General features: G+C 41.7%; 1 protein-coding gene across 1 annotated transcript in view; it reads left to right on the top strand.

Annotated features, from left to right (window-relative positions):
• The window catches only part of LOC118275885 (autophagy-related protein 2 homolog A), a 44,939-nt gene that overhangs the window by 25,899 nt on the left and 2,632 nt on the right, over positions 1-16,408 (top strand). Inside the window, 18 exon segments of the mRNA XM_050695233.1 lie at positions 457-641; positions 1,030-1,294; positions 2,025-2,217; positions 2,553-2,660; positions 3,047-3,306; positions 3,783-3,902; positions 3,904-3,998; positions 4,404-4,538; positions 5,027-5,216; positions 5,791-5,958; positions 6,328-6,487; positions 7,012-7,173; positions 7,583-7,751; positions 8,204-8,350; positions 8,892-9,019; positions 9,433-9,587; positions 10,032-10,196; positions 14,426-14,645. Of these exon segments, the coding sequence (XP_050551190.1) occupies positions 457-641; positions 1,030-1,294; positions 2,025-2,217; positions 2,553-2,660; positions 3,047-3,306; positions 3,783-3,902; positions 3,904-3,998; positions 4,404-4,538; positions 5,027-5,216; positions 5,791-5,958; positions 6,328-6,487; positions 7,012-7,173; positions 7,583-7,751; positions 8,204-8,350; positions 8,892-9,019; positions 9,433-9,587; positions 10,032-10,196; positions 14,426-14,645 (3,025 nt within the window).

Genomic DNA, 16,408 nt, shown 5'->3' with positions numbered 1-16,408 from the left:
AACCTAGTTTATATTCTTCTGTCTCAAGAGAACTATCCGATACCATTTTCAATTAAATATGAGATAGATTATAATACGAAATAAATATTATCTTAATCTTATGATATTATTGATAGGTATAAAAAGGAGACAACTGTTCTGTTCCATTCTGTTAGATCCATTTAAATATATATGCTACTAGCGACCCGCCGCAGCTTCGCATAGGTGCAATGGTAATATATTATGCATGTATTAACCTTCCTCTTGAATCACTCTACCTATTACAAAAAACTGCATCAAAATCCGTTGCGTAATTTTAAAGATTTAAGCATACAGACAAACAGACAAAGATTGTGACTTTGTTTTATACTATGTATTGATTCCGTAAATACACTTTTTTAAGAAACAATTTCGTAAAGGTTCTTGCGCCTAACATTATTAGCTCCTAATAACAACAATTTCTTTCTCTCCCAACAGTCAATCGTCATAGCTCTGGGCATAGAGCAAGCCACGCTTCGCTACAGGGGAGACAAGGGTATAGCGTGGCTGACGCAGCTGATGGACATCATTGACGTCATCGACTACCCCGTGCCCGGGTACACCCCCTCCACTGTCATGTCGGAGCTACATGTACACGTCGTGGATTGTGCTGTCGATTATAGGTATGTAATATAATACAATTAATGAAGTATTAGAAACATAAAAAATATTACGATTTATCAACAATTCCAGGGGCAAAAGGTTTTAATTATTTAAATATTTTACAATATTCGGAAAATTCTTTCATTCTCAGTAACGACATAATTAAAAAACCAAAAATTTAAGTAAAAAAGTTAACAAAGTCTGACCATTAATTTGTTTATTTTAATATACAGTGAAATGCCTAACTCGACGGTAACAAAACACGGATAACAGTGTCACTCGACTGGTTTCAAGCCACGTAACGGGCCTATAATCTTAAGCAATATAAAATTATGAACATCGCGTAACCAATTCTCTCTTATAATCCAACAACTATTTGTACTATAACAATAATACTCTCATTTCCAGACCACTGTACCTGCCATTCCGCACGGTACTCACGCTAGGCAACTTCAGTGTAACGAGCAATCTGATAGCAGCCACGAATACTTCGTGCCTACGCTTTATAGCACAGGAGTGCACCCTGTTCCTGATGCACATTATAGGGACTAAGCCCAACACAGCCGTGCCACTTGATGACGACAAGTTACCTGATATAGTTAAAGACTATGTCTGTGTCGTCGATTTGGGAGTCTTCGAGCTATCCCTCCGGATGGCTGATAAGAATAATTGCGTGAGTATTTTTGTTTTTAAATTGTTTTGTATAATGGTTGCATTGGTAATGTGTGTTGGTATTATTTGCCATTGAAACGATCAGACCAGTACGCTAGTATGAGTTGGCTTTACGTTGAACGAAAACGAAACGAGAGCGCGTTCAGCGCTCTAATTGGCCGGCGCGAATGAACCTACCAATCAGAGCGCCGAACGCTCACGCGTTTCGATCTCGTTAAACGTAAAACAAACCCTTACTAGGCCTTTCAGAATGATTTGAGTAAAACTGAAGTTGTCGAGATAATTCGTTTAATATTGGAGAAGATATGCACACATACTAGTCCAAAATCGTGGTACTTTCTAAGATCTTATTTTAAAATGCAAATCTGTCTTAGTTATTATGTATTATGCGTGTTATTTTATAAAATATAAAGTTTTTCGCAATTAATTACTTACTTAAACAAACTACCGATACCATTTACATACTAGAACAACTCTATAAAACTATTATAATATGTTATCGGCTTACTCACGTAACGGTTTGACGAGGAACTCGACACTCGAGGAAGTAGCAGCGCGACAATCGCCGCGTCGTGTGTCGCGAAATGCTGCTCATGAATATGAGCCTCTACCATGGCTTGAAACTAGTCGAGTTCCTCGTCAAACCGTTACGTGAGTAAGCCGATAACATAAAATAATTAATTTAGTATATCTCACGAAAGTTACAATAAAACCCTATAAAACCATTGCAGCCAGAGAATCAACCGCACGTAGACCTGAGTGCTTCGAACAACATGGTGACGCTCCACACGTGCTGGGACTCTGCATCAGCTTTGTTCCGCCTGCTGTCCTACGCAGCAATGGACGGGGACTCCACCCCGCCCATCGATCGGTCCTCGCGACACACCAGCATCTGCTCCGACCAACCTTTAGAACAATTAGTTGGTAAGTATTTTTTTAATGAGCGTACTCCCAAAAAGACTGGCTATGCGCTTGTAACTCCTTGGGTGTCCATCGGCGGCGCTGATCGCTTACCAACAGATGATGGGAATGCTAATTTGCCCCCTCTTCCTTACTTAAAAATACTTAAGTAAAATAATATAAAAAAATTATAAGTGCGACAGTCGAGTAACTGTTTCCGTATTCGATTTCCAGTTAAAAAACGTAAAAAATATTATTTATAGAGAATGTGCCATATTATGAAAAATGCCTGTAGCTTTTTATGTGTTCTCTTTTACTTGCATAAACATCGTCTTATACTTTGTTTTATTGTTTTATAGGACTAGACGACAGGCCCGTGGAAGAGATAAGAGAACTATCGCCGAGTGAAATTCAACAGGTCAACGACCTCATGGCTGAGGCTATGAAAGAAAGCCCTAACAGCACTTGTAAGTAGCTTATTTAGAATAATTATTAATATTGTAATTTATTTTAAATATGTATATCTATGGTTGTATATATTTAGTTTTTATTGACTATTTCAAAATCTCACGTTTCTTGCATCATAGTATAATTACCGTACTTCATAATCGCCTATCTAATGTAAATAAAAGATATGAACCTATATCGTCATCTCTTGTTCTTAGCCAAATAACTACGAAACAGCTTTTGCACACCGAATTAACTATCCAATATTTCTGTAAATAACTTTAATTTTAGGCTAGCTTAATTAACATCATCAGAAAAAAGAGTACTCGTAAAGACTTTTTTCTATAATTATGTTAGCACCCTCAGTAAAGTAATATGCCACTATAAACTAATTACCGCTCCACAGTGGAAGAAGAAGACCTACAAAATTCAATGGAAGAGAAAAATAAAACTACGGAGGTGTTTTATTTTCCCGACGAGTCCAACATGAAGCGAAGGCCCACTCTAGAACCCTCCGAGGAGGAACCTCGCGCCGCGCCCTTCGAAGATTTACCTCCCAAGTTTTTCAATGATTCTGAAAAACCTTACAATATACATGTTGCTAAAGAGCTAGGAGACCCTTCTTCTACTCCTAAGCGCACTCCTCGCAGGTCTAAGAGGAGATCGGTAAGTTTACTTACTTAAATTATGTGTGAACTTGTATGTTTGTAAACGCACCCACGACACCGGAGAAAATCGTAGTGAAGTAGAAAAAAAAACATATTAAAAACATAATACATATTTGTTAAACTAAAGTTTGAATGAGCTAATCTCCGGAACTACTGGTCCGATTTGAATAATTGTTTTTGAGTTGGATAGAGAATTTGTCGAGGTTTATCGAAACAACGTGTTTCAATTGCAGGTTAGATTCCCGCATGAAACAATAATTATTTTTGTGATTCACAAACTATTGTTGTGATGTGAATTTTTATGTTCATAATTCAATAAACAATATAGACTTACAGTAATAGTACCAAGTCGTCTACACCTTTATGCCTTACTCACGCTAAGTAACTCTTTATTAAGAGAAGTATTTATTAGTACCTTAATCGCCATTGCTTAAAAATGAGAACAAATTTTTATAAGTACATCTCGTATGACAGACAAAATCAAGTAGCGACGGTGGTAACACGGACGATGAGTTCTGCTTCGTGGACTCGCAATCGGTGCATGCGGACGAGGAGATGGACGAGCCGGGGGTCAGATATATCCGACCTCCCTTCTCCTCCTCCCCCTCAGCCGGAGCACCACTTCACTAAACCGAAGTTCAGGACTGATGTCCTCGACGCACCTAAGGATTATCCACAACCAATGTTAAGGTGATATATGCTTTATTTTCTTCATTATTTTAAGATCCTTTTTTTAAAGTAGTAAGTTTAGTAACGTAAGTTAAAAAGGACAAACGTTTACTTTAAATATGGCGTGATCACTATACAGATTGTGCAGGTAGTGTAACGCAAATACAATACCCTTGTTTTTACATGTTAATAATTATTTTAACACCTACATTTGAATAACTCATAGTTCAGTTCAGTGAAACTATGCGTTAATAGTTTCACTAATTATGTTATTAATCACCCACATGTAGTAGGGGCAAGCGTAATTAAACGATCCCCTTATTCGACCATCGTGCTTCCGATTGCGACCAATTGCCCAACAACAGCCATGATTTAAATAAAAATGTCTAAATACTTATGAAATACGTGATATGAAAATTGTTACAGATACAAGCTATGTGAGATGAGTATAACGTGGAACATGTACGGAGGCAACGACTTCCGAACGGTGGACCAGCCGCTACCCAAGAAGACGGTCACTATTAATGACCCTCGCTCACAAGGATCACCTACTACTTCCAAGTAAGTACACATCTTACATCTGAATAAAATAATTTAAGATTATAGTCTGAATTCTGAAATGTTACATATGAGATGACTACATGGTTTGAGCGCGGGTTCGACTTCCGCACTGTACAACTCTTTGTGTGATCCGCAGAGTGTCGTTTTGGTTTTGAGTCAGATGACAGACAAACATTTGTGGACAAATGTTTGTTACACCCAGATGTAATGTGTATGTGATATTGTATGTTTATGTTTGTAATCGCACTCACGACACAGGGAAAATCCTATTTTGGGGGAAACGTTTAAAAAAGCCTAAGCTATTTTTAAATAATAAAAGAAAAACAATTGTATAATAAGCTACCTAGCTATAAAATATAAATGACTATATTATTATTGAATATTAGGATGTTTTTTGTCTGCAATATTATGTATTTTAAATAATAGTTAACTATGCAATGACATTATTTGTTGATCTTTATTATATTGTGTCCGCCCGGTGTACACAGACGTACGAAAGAGTACGAGCCGTACGAGTCGGGTCGCGCGGCGGCGGCGGCGTACCGCGCGGGCGGCGTGCGCTGGGCGGCCGGCAGCGAGCGCGTGCGGGCCGCGCGCCCCGCGCCGCGCCGCGACCTGCGCGAGCGGGGCGGACACGCGCGGGACCACAACACTAAAGTCAAAATCTGTCTGTACAAGGTACGTGTACCAACGAGTAAATCATTTTTTAACATTTTCTAGATATATGCCCGAATACTCAAACGCTACTCAATTTTAAAACGCTCTCAAATGTAGTTCTGTCACTATCAATTCTTTATAAAATGACAAAGATAGCACGATATTTAAGTACAACTTAGAATTGAGTAGCGTTTGAGTATTCGGGTGATAATCCTATAAGAAGTAACGCGACCCGAGAATCAAGCCTCAGTCTGTCTAGGACCTTATGTGTGACAGTCGGAATTGTAGCAGCGACACCAATATGCCAGTGATTAATCTATAAAATAAACGCTTGCTCAATTCGGGTTAGCGATTTCAAACTATTATTAGTAATAATTAGCCCAGGTTTCCTCACAATGTTTTCCTTCACAGGTGTCTAAATAATATTAGCAAGTAGATATGACTAATAAATGGTAGCTTTCGAACCTGCTCTCTCATGTATAAGAAGCAGGCGTCTTAAACCTCCAGATCACAAAGACACGCAATTTCCCAATTATCTCACTCCATTATCGCTAATACAATAACATTAATCCCACAATACAAACGTTTTCTTCAGGTGAAGTTCATATACGACATTTACCCCACGGACGGAGTAATCGCGTCGCGTCAAACTCTGGCCATCGCTAAGATAGAAGTGCTGGACCAGCTAGTATGCAGTGATATCAACAAATTGCTCAGTCAATACAGACACAAGGACGAACCCGAGAGGAAACATGCTCACATGGTACGTATATGGAAAGAAAAAGCAGTTTTATTGTTATTTTGTTAAGGTTTATTGTTGTTTGTCTAAGGAATTAGTCGCAGTAAATTAGTCATCAATTATTCCGGACTGAAAAATAATATGAGTATAAATAAAATATAATATAGTATATATAGTATTAAAATAAAATGTTACTGACCAACAAAGCTTAAACAATTTCTTAGTAATAATTTTGTTCCGAAAACAATTGCTATTAGGACTAGGTTAAATAACCATTAAATGACTGAGTACGGTGGCAAGAGCGTTGTTGCACCATAAAAAAAATTACATTAAAGACCCTATAACTTCTGGAATAAAGTTCAAAATTCTAAATCAAATATTCTTGTCTGACAGTTTTATATAAAATGCGTGCATCGTCGGCCGGACCCGGAGCTATCGGCGCAGGAGTGTTGCGTGGTGGTGTCTGTGCTACCTCTGTGGTTCAACCTCGACCAAGACACCCTGAACTTCCTCGCCGCCTTCGTCAACAAACTCGGCTCGGATGAATATCCAGGTAAGAAGAATAATTGTGTGTTATATTATCTAAACTTCTATACATGCAACGTTACGCCTTTTGCCCCCGAAGGGGTAGACAGGTGCACGTTACGGCACATGAGCCGCTATACAATGTACACCCACTTTTCACCATTTGTGTTATAAGTCCCATGTAATAGATAAACGAGGCAGTCATGTGGGTTTGGATATGTAGAAAGGATGGATGAAAGCAGATTTAAGAAAGAAATATACAAGGCGAATATGAATGGGGCCGTCGGTACAGGGCGCCCTATACGGACGTATTGGTGATATATTAAAGAATGGCCAAATTAAAAGTTCCTTTAACCGACGAGCATGCATGAAAAGACTGGTGACTATTGATGAAGCGAAAGAGGTGTGTAAGAATCGTAGCAATTGGCGTTCCATTGTCTCTGCTAAACCCCGTAGGAGACTGGCGTGAATATACCATGAAGCAAATACAAATATACACCAAAATACATTTATCTATCAATTCTTGTGTTTAACTTATATTTTATCCCACAGACGATGACTCGAAAAGCGTGGGAGGCCTATCTACAGACTCGAGTGGTTCCCGGCAGACAACGCCGACCCACCGGCCTCCCGTCATGACCCTCGGCAGGGACCTTCGTGACCCTCCTCCCACGCCCTCCTCCATTGGAGACAATGACTCTATTAATGAGCCTAGTAAGTAACAAAAAGGATAATTTTATTTTAATTATGTTTTTCCAGGACAAAATTTTTTATATACTGTAGAAAACTGATATGTACTAAAAATCTGTTTTAAACACATTTTCCTTAACCTTACAGCATTATATTTCAATGCTTACTCGTAACTATGCGTTGAAGTAACTGGAGTAGTTTCAGCCATGCTGAGGGCTCATAATCTTAAACAGTATTGCGCGACAAACGCTGTAAAACATAACATACATAAGGAATCCACTTTTAACAAAAAAGCCAATTAACATATCGTTGCGTTTTATATACCGTATAAGACAACAGTAGAAAATACATTGTGTCTCCCGTGGATCTATCTAGTGCATACCGGCACACGCCGTGTCAAGGCACTTTTTTAACCTTAAACCTCAATTTCTAGTGTACCGCAACGATGAACCACTGATGGAGAAGTACGAGGCGGAGCGCCTGGTCTCCGAGAACCTGATCCAGCTGGAGGAGGACTTCCACAAGCTCGGCGTGCAGGAGAAGCCTCAAGCCAAGACCACCGCCGGCACTGAGCCTTTTGACGATTCACCGATATATTTCCGGTTAGTTGTTTCAACATTTCCCCCATCATTATTATTATTATGAATTTTCTTTAATAACTCGAGACTGTCTACAATGGGCTACAATTTTTCGAACACAGATGACGCAAATTTTGCAAGAGATCAGTTTTTTTATGGTGTAAGTCGATAAACATGCAAGCGAATCGCCTGATGGTAAGCAATCGTCGTCGCCCATGGACATTTGAAACACCAGAGGCGTTACAAATGCGTTGACGGGGGTGGACGTGACTTTTGGGGGTTAGGAATTTAAGGGTTGTTGGGGAATCGAGGATTGGGGTAATCGTGGATTGGGGCGTCCGGTTTGTCAAATCACGTGTCAAACATTTATAACCAATGCTGTGTTATTATATATTTTTTGTTTCCAGTGATGAACGATTTTTAATTGACAGTAAAAAAAATAATGTTCTTATTTCTACCGTATTTTTTTTTTCTAGACGTTTTGTATTCAAATGCGAGGTGCCAATTCGGCTAGACTACGTGGGCAAGCGAGTGGACCTGTCTGCCGGGCCTATCGCCGGCTTGCTCATGGGTCTAGCGCAACTCAACTGTTCTGAACTACTACTCAAGAAACTAGACTACAAGTATGTTATAAACACATATTTTAACTAGCTACTTCCGCACGGTTTCACCCGCTCTGCTTGGCTCCGATTGGTCTTAGCTTGATGTTTTATAACCTATAGCCTTCCTCGATAAATGCACTATTCAACACAAAAAGAATTATTCAAATCGGACCATTCGTTCTGGAGATTAGCGCGTTCAAACAAACAATCAATAAAAGAAATTCTTCAGCTTTATAATATTAGTATAGATTTTTCAAACGAAGTTACCGCCGAAAAAGAGTGTTTTGAACGTAACTGTTTGACGAAGAACTTGACTGATGAGCCTCTAGAATGGCTTGAAACTAGTCGTATTATTCAAACAGTTACGTGAGATAAGCCCGTAACATAATAATTAATTTAGTATGTCTCACGAAAATTATAATAAAATTATTTAAACCTTAGTAAAAATTTCAAATTCCCATAGTGATGAATTTCACAAATCTTTCCTAAATTTCTCAAGTGTTTCCTCGATTCTTTGAGAATTAAAAATAAGGTGTAATTATTATAAAACGTGGTGTTTCAGATTGGGGCTATTAGGTATCGAAAAGTTAATACAATATGCAAGCACGGAGTGGGTTACTGATATCAAACGACATCAACTGCCCGGACTGATCGGCGGAATTGGACCTATGCATTCTGTTCTGCAATTTGGTGAGTAACCATTAAAATCTTTCAATGTTTCCATATAAAATTTTCTTTGAGTACAAGAATAATGATTAAATAGTTAGAAATGAATTCGATTTTGATTCTGTTTTAAATAGATACGGTGATTCAATGGATAGGTTTGTACGCATAGCATACTTACCTTTAGAAGTAGCGTACATATTTTTGTAAAAATTAAAAATTCAAAGATGTGTTATATGGTTAATTGAATTAATAAATTGTAATTATATATTACATGTACTTACAACACAAATGGTAAAAAGTGGGTGAACATTGTATAGCGGAATTACATGCCGTAATGAGCACCTCTGCCTACCTCTTCGGGGATAAAAGACGTGATGTTGCTTAATTAAATAATTTATCGCAATAAAAGTGTAACCAATATACATATGTCCCCCCAGCGGCGGGTATAAAAGACCTGCTCTGGCTGCCGTACGAGCAGTGGCGGCGCGACGGTCGCCTGGTGCACGGCCTGCGGCGGGGCGCCGCCTCCTTCACCGCGCACACCGCCATCGCCGCGCTAGACATCACCACGCGACTGCTCAAACTCATACAGGTATGTTTTACTTATATTTTATACAAACATCTTTACGTGAGAGAGCTTTGTTTCGGAACTAATAAATCGACTCATCTTACAAGAAACCAAATGAATGAGGTTACAGGAGGTTCTTCTACTCCTTATAATGTCGCCAATGAGCTTATAACTTCTCTAGTGTAAAACGACGTTTACTTTATGTTTCGTCATGTGAGTGAGGTTACTGGAGGCCCAATTACCCCCCTCCCCAAACTCCCTAATCCCCAACAATCCTCAAATTCATAACCTGCCATTTTTAATTTTTTTTTTTTTTAAATGACTTACACGCACTTTTCAACAGTAAATTATTACAACCAATTCAAACCTTTATTTTCTCAGGATACCCCATAACCATCACCAAGCACGATTAAATTAAACTTGTGCTGTCTTTAAACACCAAATAACATACTATATTTTGATAAACAGGCAACAGCAGAAACAGCGTTCGACTTGCTAACCCCGGGTCCGACGCTGCAGCTGCAAGAAGCGTACGCCCGCCGCGAGAGGCGACGCCGGCGCAGGCACGACCCGGCCAGGCATCCTTCGGACATCCGGGACGGCGTCGCTAGTGCATACCAGACTGTTAGGGAGGCACGTACTGCTTTATTATTATTCGTAGTCTGTCTACAGCAGGTTCTATGGACCTCTTGACCATTTGAAAGACGCTGATGGGCAAAAGAGATACGTCAATTGGATAAAAAGGGTTTGCTATAATCTACATGTCTAGTGGTGTAGTAGTTTAAAATGATTTAATTTGGCCCGATCGACTTTTGTCAATCTACTCTTTCCAGGAGCATTTTTAAATCATCAATCTACTCTATCTGAACAATATCGGCACATAGTCCTATGAAGCCACTGATACTACAATGAAACGCAGTACCTCAGAGCGAGACAAATTTATTGCTGTCAAACCTAGTACCCTAATGTCTTGCCGGTAACGAAACCATATCGCGATTTAACTCGATCCCAACACCATCTATCGAGCTATATGGTAGTTTTTATATATAAATATTATTTTTAATAGTAGTATGGTGTTGGAACCGAGTGTGTCTTTATAAGAAAGACTTACAACTTGAACATTCCGCCCACCAAAAGGAACATGTTCCTTTTCGTACCGCCCACCATGAACAAACTTAGCAATTAGGAGAACAATGGACTGTATGATAATTAAATAACTAGGTAATATTAAATAATGGACGGCCTTTTTCTAACAAACATTGGGTCGGATACATATGGTTTCAATCAAATTAACATGACAAATACAACAAATTATTTGACAAAGTGCTTAGGTAACAATATAGGTACTAGCTAAACATTATAATCAATACAAAACAGTGCACAAAAAATAGAACAATTATTGTAAAATTAAACAGAGCAATATAAGAAAATTACAAAAATAAAATTCTTATCAAAACATATGCAAGTTACATTTAATCTCTAACAAGATTTGCATTATTAAACAACAGGCAGAAATCCGCAATTTGAAATTGGACGTTTAATCATAGGGCCTATGTACCCGCGTCATGTTATCTTTACCCAGATGCAGTTCTATGATTTTGCGATACAACTACTTAGCTGGAGGTAAGTTTGTTATCTGGACTATGTGAATACCGTAACCTTCCTCCAACTCGCCATATCAGTTTCACACCCAGTCATCAGATCGTCCATGTAGAAGTCTGACTTCACCCTTTCAGCAGCCATTGGATACATGTAACCTTCATCGCACGCAAACTGCTGCAACGACTTGACAGCCAAGTAAGGAGCGCATGACGTACCAAAGGTGACAGTCAGAAGCCGGAAATCCTCGATCTTTTTGTTTGGATTCTCTCTCAAACAATCCTTTGGAAATCCGTTAAGGTCGAGCGACCTTAATTTGACGATACATTTGGACAATATCTGCGGATAGACAGATCGAACGTTAACGCCATCTAATGACAATATGTCGCAAATCTGCCTGAAGAGTGGGTCCTACCATTAAGGTGTCATTTAAGGAAACTCCTTTTGTTTGTTCCCTTACATGATGTGTCATAAACCACTCTTGCCTTGATGGTTAGGTTACCTTATCTAACCACCGCGTGATGAGACAAATAAACTACATCGCTTTTATTATATGGCCCCCAGTAATAAACATTAATTTATTATATCAGCATAGTCTTGCTTTAATTCATCATCCGTACCCAAATTCCTTTCTAAACTAAGTTCTTACAACTATATTTTAGAATTGCCGTATTAACAAAGCGGATCTTTTTTCGTTCGAACAGATTCAGAATCTAATTCCCATAACATCTCATTCTCTTCAATTTGAGTGTGCATCGTGATTACAGTATTATGAGAATATACAAAATTCCTATCTGCCTTACTAACATGGCCTGACACAATCCAACCTAAATGTGTCTTGTGCAACCAGAGAGCCTATAGAACTTTTAATTAGACCTTCTTTTAAAAATACGGCAATGCGCTTCGGCCCCCAATAAAATATCTATTTTATTAAGAGTATTGAATTTTGGGTCGGCTAGACGTATGCTGTGAATTTCTGGCCAATTGTCAAGGTTGACACATAACTGAAGACAGTGAATTCAACACATGCGCAGTTACGTTAACGATAAAAGAGGGATCATGCAACGATGCATGAATATCAATATTCACCACATGTTTAGAAATCATGTTGCTATGACTACCTCCTATACCTGCAATAGTAATCTTAGAGACTACTCCCAATTCACCGTAATTGCGCTACTGCCTCAATTATAAAGGACACTTGTGATCCTTGATCCAACTCTCAAAATTTGAGAGGACTCATTTTGTGATACAGCTTTATTTAAAGCCGTAGCTATATATAACTTGACCCTGCACTTATTCATTCACAAAATGAGTTGCTATATTTACCTTGACATCATGGACTGGCTCTGAAGTACGTTCAGATTCAGGGTTAAGCGGTTCCATTGACGTAGTAGCTCCACAGACTCCATTATGGTTCTAAGGATGTAGCAACGTATGATGCTTACGCTGCCATAATAAACGGCATTTTGAAAGAACAATGTGGAAATGAAACATTAGTCGTATCGTGCATTATTTACGTTTAGTTTCTACGCATTCTAGAGCACGAAAACGTGTCTCCAAAAACACGCAAAACTGCTTAAAGGAAGGTAGATCGTTGGATGATTTAGTGACATGCAGTTCCCACTGCTTCCTGGATTCTACGTCCAACTTCAAGCTTACCACATAAATGATAATTACATCCCAAGTACTAACATCAAGACCTATATTAGTGAGTTCGTGCAAACAATCACTCGTGACATCAAGTAAATCTTTCAATGCTTTCGCCGACTCGTTTAGAATATTACGTTGGCTAAAAAGACGATTTAAGATACATGTAGACATAAACCTTTTATTATTGTACCTATGCTCTAGCATGTCCCAGCATTTATTATAGTTCAAATCGGTTATAGGAATATGTTTCACAAGTTGTTCGGCCTCACCTGACAGCTGAGTTTTCAGGTAATGAAGACGTTGCACATTGTCGAGCTTTTTATTATTGTGCACTAACGACACGAACAAGTCCCGGAACGACGACCACTCTGTATATCTTCCGCTAAAATTTGGCAAGACAATTTTTGGCAATCTTACCACATGACTATCAGTTGAATCATCGCATTTTTCCTTGTTTGAACTGTGAACCTTTAATTGCAACAGAACATTTTTTAATTCTACTTTGTACATTAAATAGTTTTCATACACCGTCTCATATATATCTTCTTCAAAAAAATCGTGTAATTCATCGCCTTTACATTCGCCTACTACGTTTTCATACTTTGCTGAAAAACTCTTGAATTGCGTCTCCAGAACTTCCAGCCGTGCATCGACATAATTGTAATTTATCCGATCCTTTGGGGACTTTTTGTAATTAGTCCAGCCCTTGACTATTTGCTCCTTGATATCTTTTAATTTTCTTAGTTCTTTCTCCATGTTGTTTTGTAATAATTTCAAAGTCCAATTGACAGATAAATTGTCAATGATAGTTAGAATTTTTTCTATGTCCAAGAAGAGAGAATTTTTCTAAGTGTTTAGGACTTGTCGGTACGAAATCGGGCATAGATTCGACGTCTGGTCGTTTTTTTCCAAACTATTCTAAGTCCCTGGTCGAATGCACGCGGATTTTCTAAGTCCCTAATCTTTAATAGTTCCAAATGTACTCACAGTTTTACATATGTCCACAATTATGCACTTCACTTCTCACTACTCACGAGCTCCAGACGAATTTTCACGATGACTCCCGATGTTTTGACAGCCAGCAGCTCAGCACGTTTTCTTCCACATGTAGTTTTGTTGTTCACCAATAACTAGCACCATCTCGTATCATTTAGCACAACTATTTTTAATTATTTGTGTTCTTCCAAAAACACCCTTCGGCTCGACTGGACCATGAACAATATCGGCACATAGTCCTATGAAGCCACTGATACTACAATGAAACGCAGTACCTCAGAGCGAGACAAATTTATTGCTGTCAAACCTAGTACCCTAATGTTTTGCCGGTAACGAAACCATATCGCGATTTAACTCGATCCCAACACCATCTATCGAGCTATATGGTAGTTTTTATATATAAATATTATTTTTAATAGTAGTATGGTGTTGGAACCGAGTGTGTCTTTATAAGAAAGACTTACAACTTGAACACTATCAAATAAGGAGTTTGATTCTTTTTAATTTAATTTTTTTATGTAATTGTTGCGCAGACGATTTCGTTTAATGTGTAATTGTTTGGTATCAATTCTCTATTTTTCAACGTTGTATTGACACAATGATTAACACTATAGGGTTTCGAAGACACAGCGGCGACGATGGCGGCGGCGGCGCGGTGGTCGAACGGCGTGGGCGTGCTGCGGCACCTGCCGGGCGCGGCCGTGGCGCCGCTGGCGCTGGCGGCGGCGGGCGCGGCCGACGTGCTGGGCGGCGTGCGCGCCTCGCTGGCGCCGCACCACTCGCGGCACCACCATGACAAGTGGCGCGCGCACCCGCCCGACACGCACACACACGGTAACTAGAACATCTTGTATGATATCTCGTGCGCGCCTCGCTGGCGCCGCACCACTCGCGGCACCACCATGACAAGTGGCGCGCGCACCCGCCCGACACGCACACACACGGTAACTAGAACATCTTGTATGATATCTCGTGCGCGCCTCGCTGGCGCCGCACCACTCGCGGCACCACCATGACAAGTGGCGCGCGCACCCGCCCGACACGCACACACACGGTGACTAGTACAATCTTGTATGATATCTCGTGCGCGCCTCGCTGGCGCCGCACCACTCGCGGCACCACCATGACAAGTGGCGCGCGCACCCGCCCGACACGCACACACACGGTAACTAGAACATCTTGTATGATATCTCGTGCGCGCCTCGCTGGCGCCGCACCACTCGCGGCACCACCATGACAAGTGGCGCGCGCACCCGCCCGACACGCACACACACGGTAACTAGAACATCTTGTATGATATCTCGTGCGCGCCTCGCTGGCGCCGCACCACTCGCGGCACCACCATGACAAGTGGCGCGCGCACCCGCCCGACACGCACACACACGGTAACTAGAACATCTTGTATGATATCTCGTGCGCGCCTCGCTGGCGCCGCACCACTCGCGGCACCACCATGACAAGTGGCGCGCGCACCCGCCCGACACGCACACACACGGTAACTAGAACATCTTGTATGATATCTCGTGCGCGCCTCGCTGGCGCCGCACCACTCGCGGCACCACCATGACAAGTGGCGCGCGCACCCGCCCGACACGCACACACACGGTAACTAGAACATCTTGTATGATATCTCGTGCGCGCCTCGCTGGCGCCGCACCACTCGCGGCACCACCATGACAAGTGGCGCGCGCACCCGCCCGACACGCACACACACGGTAACTAGAACATCTTGTATGATATCTCGTGCGCGCCTCGCTGGCGCCGCACCACTCGCGGCACCACCATGACAAGTGGCGCGCGCACCCGCCCGACACGCACACACACGGTAACTAGAACATCTTGTATGATATCTCGTGCGCGCCTCGCTGGCGCCGCACCACTCGCGGCACCACCATGACAAGTGGCGCGCGCACCCGCCCGACACGCACACACACGGTAACTAGAACATCTTGTATGATATCTCGTGCGCGCCTCGCTGGCGCCGCACCACTCGCGGCACCACCATGACAAGTGGCGCGCGCACCCGCCCGACACGCACACACACGGTGACTAGTACAATCTTGTATGATATCTCGTGCGCGCCTCGCTGGCGCCGCACCACTCGCGGCACCACCATGACAAGTGGCGCGCGCACCCGCCCGACACGCACACACACGGTGACTAGTACAATCTTGTATGATATCTCGTGCGCGCATCGCTGGCGCCGCACCACTCGCGGCACCACCATGACAAGTGGCGCGCGCACCCGCCCGACACGCACACACACGGTGACTAGTACAATCTTGTATGATATCTCGTGCGCGCCTCGCTGGCGCCGCACCACTCGCGGCACCACCATGACAAGTGGCGCGCGCACCCGCCCGACACGCACACACACGGTGACTAGTACAATCTTGTATGATATCTCGTGCGCGCCTCGCTGGCGCCGCACCACTCGCGGCACCACCATGACAAGTGGCGCGCGCACCCGCCCGACACGCACACACACGGTAACTAGTACATCTTGTATGATATCTCGTGCGCGCCTCGCTGGCGCCGCACCACTCGCGGCACCACCATGACAAGTGGCGCGCGCACCCGCCCGACACGCACACACA

Source organism: Spodoptera frugiperda, chromosome 8 (assembly GCF_023101765.2).
Source record: "Spodoptera frugiperda isolate SF20-4 chromosome 8, AGI-APGP_CSIRO_Sfru_2.0, whole genome shotgun sequence".
NCBI classification, from domain to species: Eukaryota; Metazoa; Arthropoda; class Insecta; order Lepidoptera; family Noctuidae; genus Spodoptera; species Spodoptera frugiperda.
Note: the sequence above shows the minus strand (reverse complement) of the source record. Positions and strands in the feature narration are given on the sequence as shown.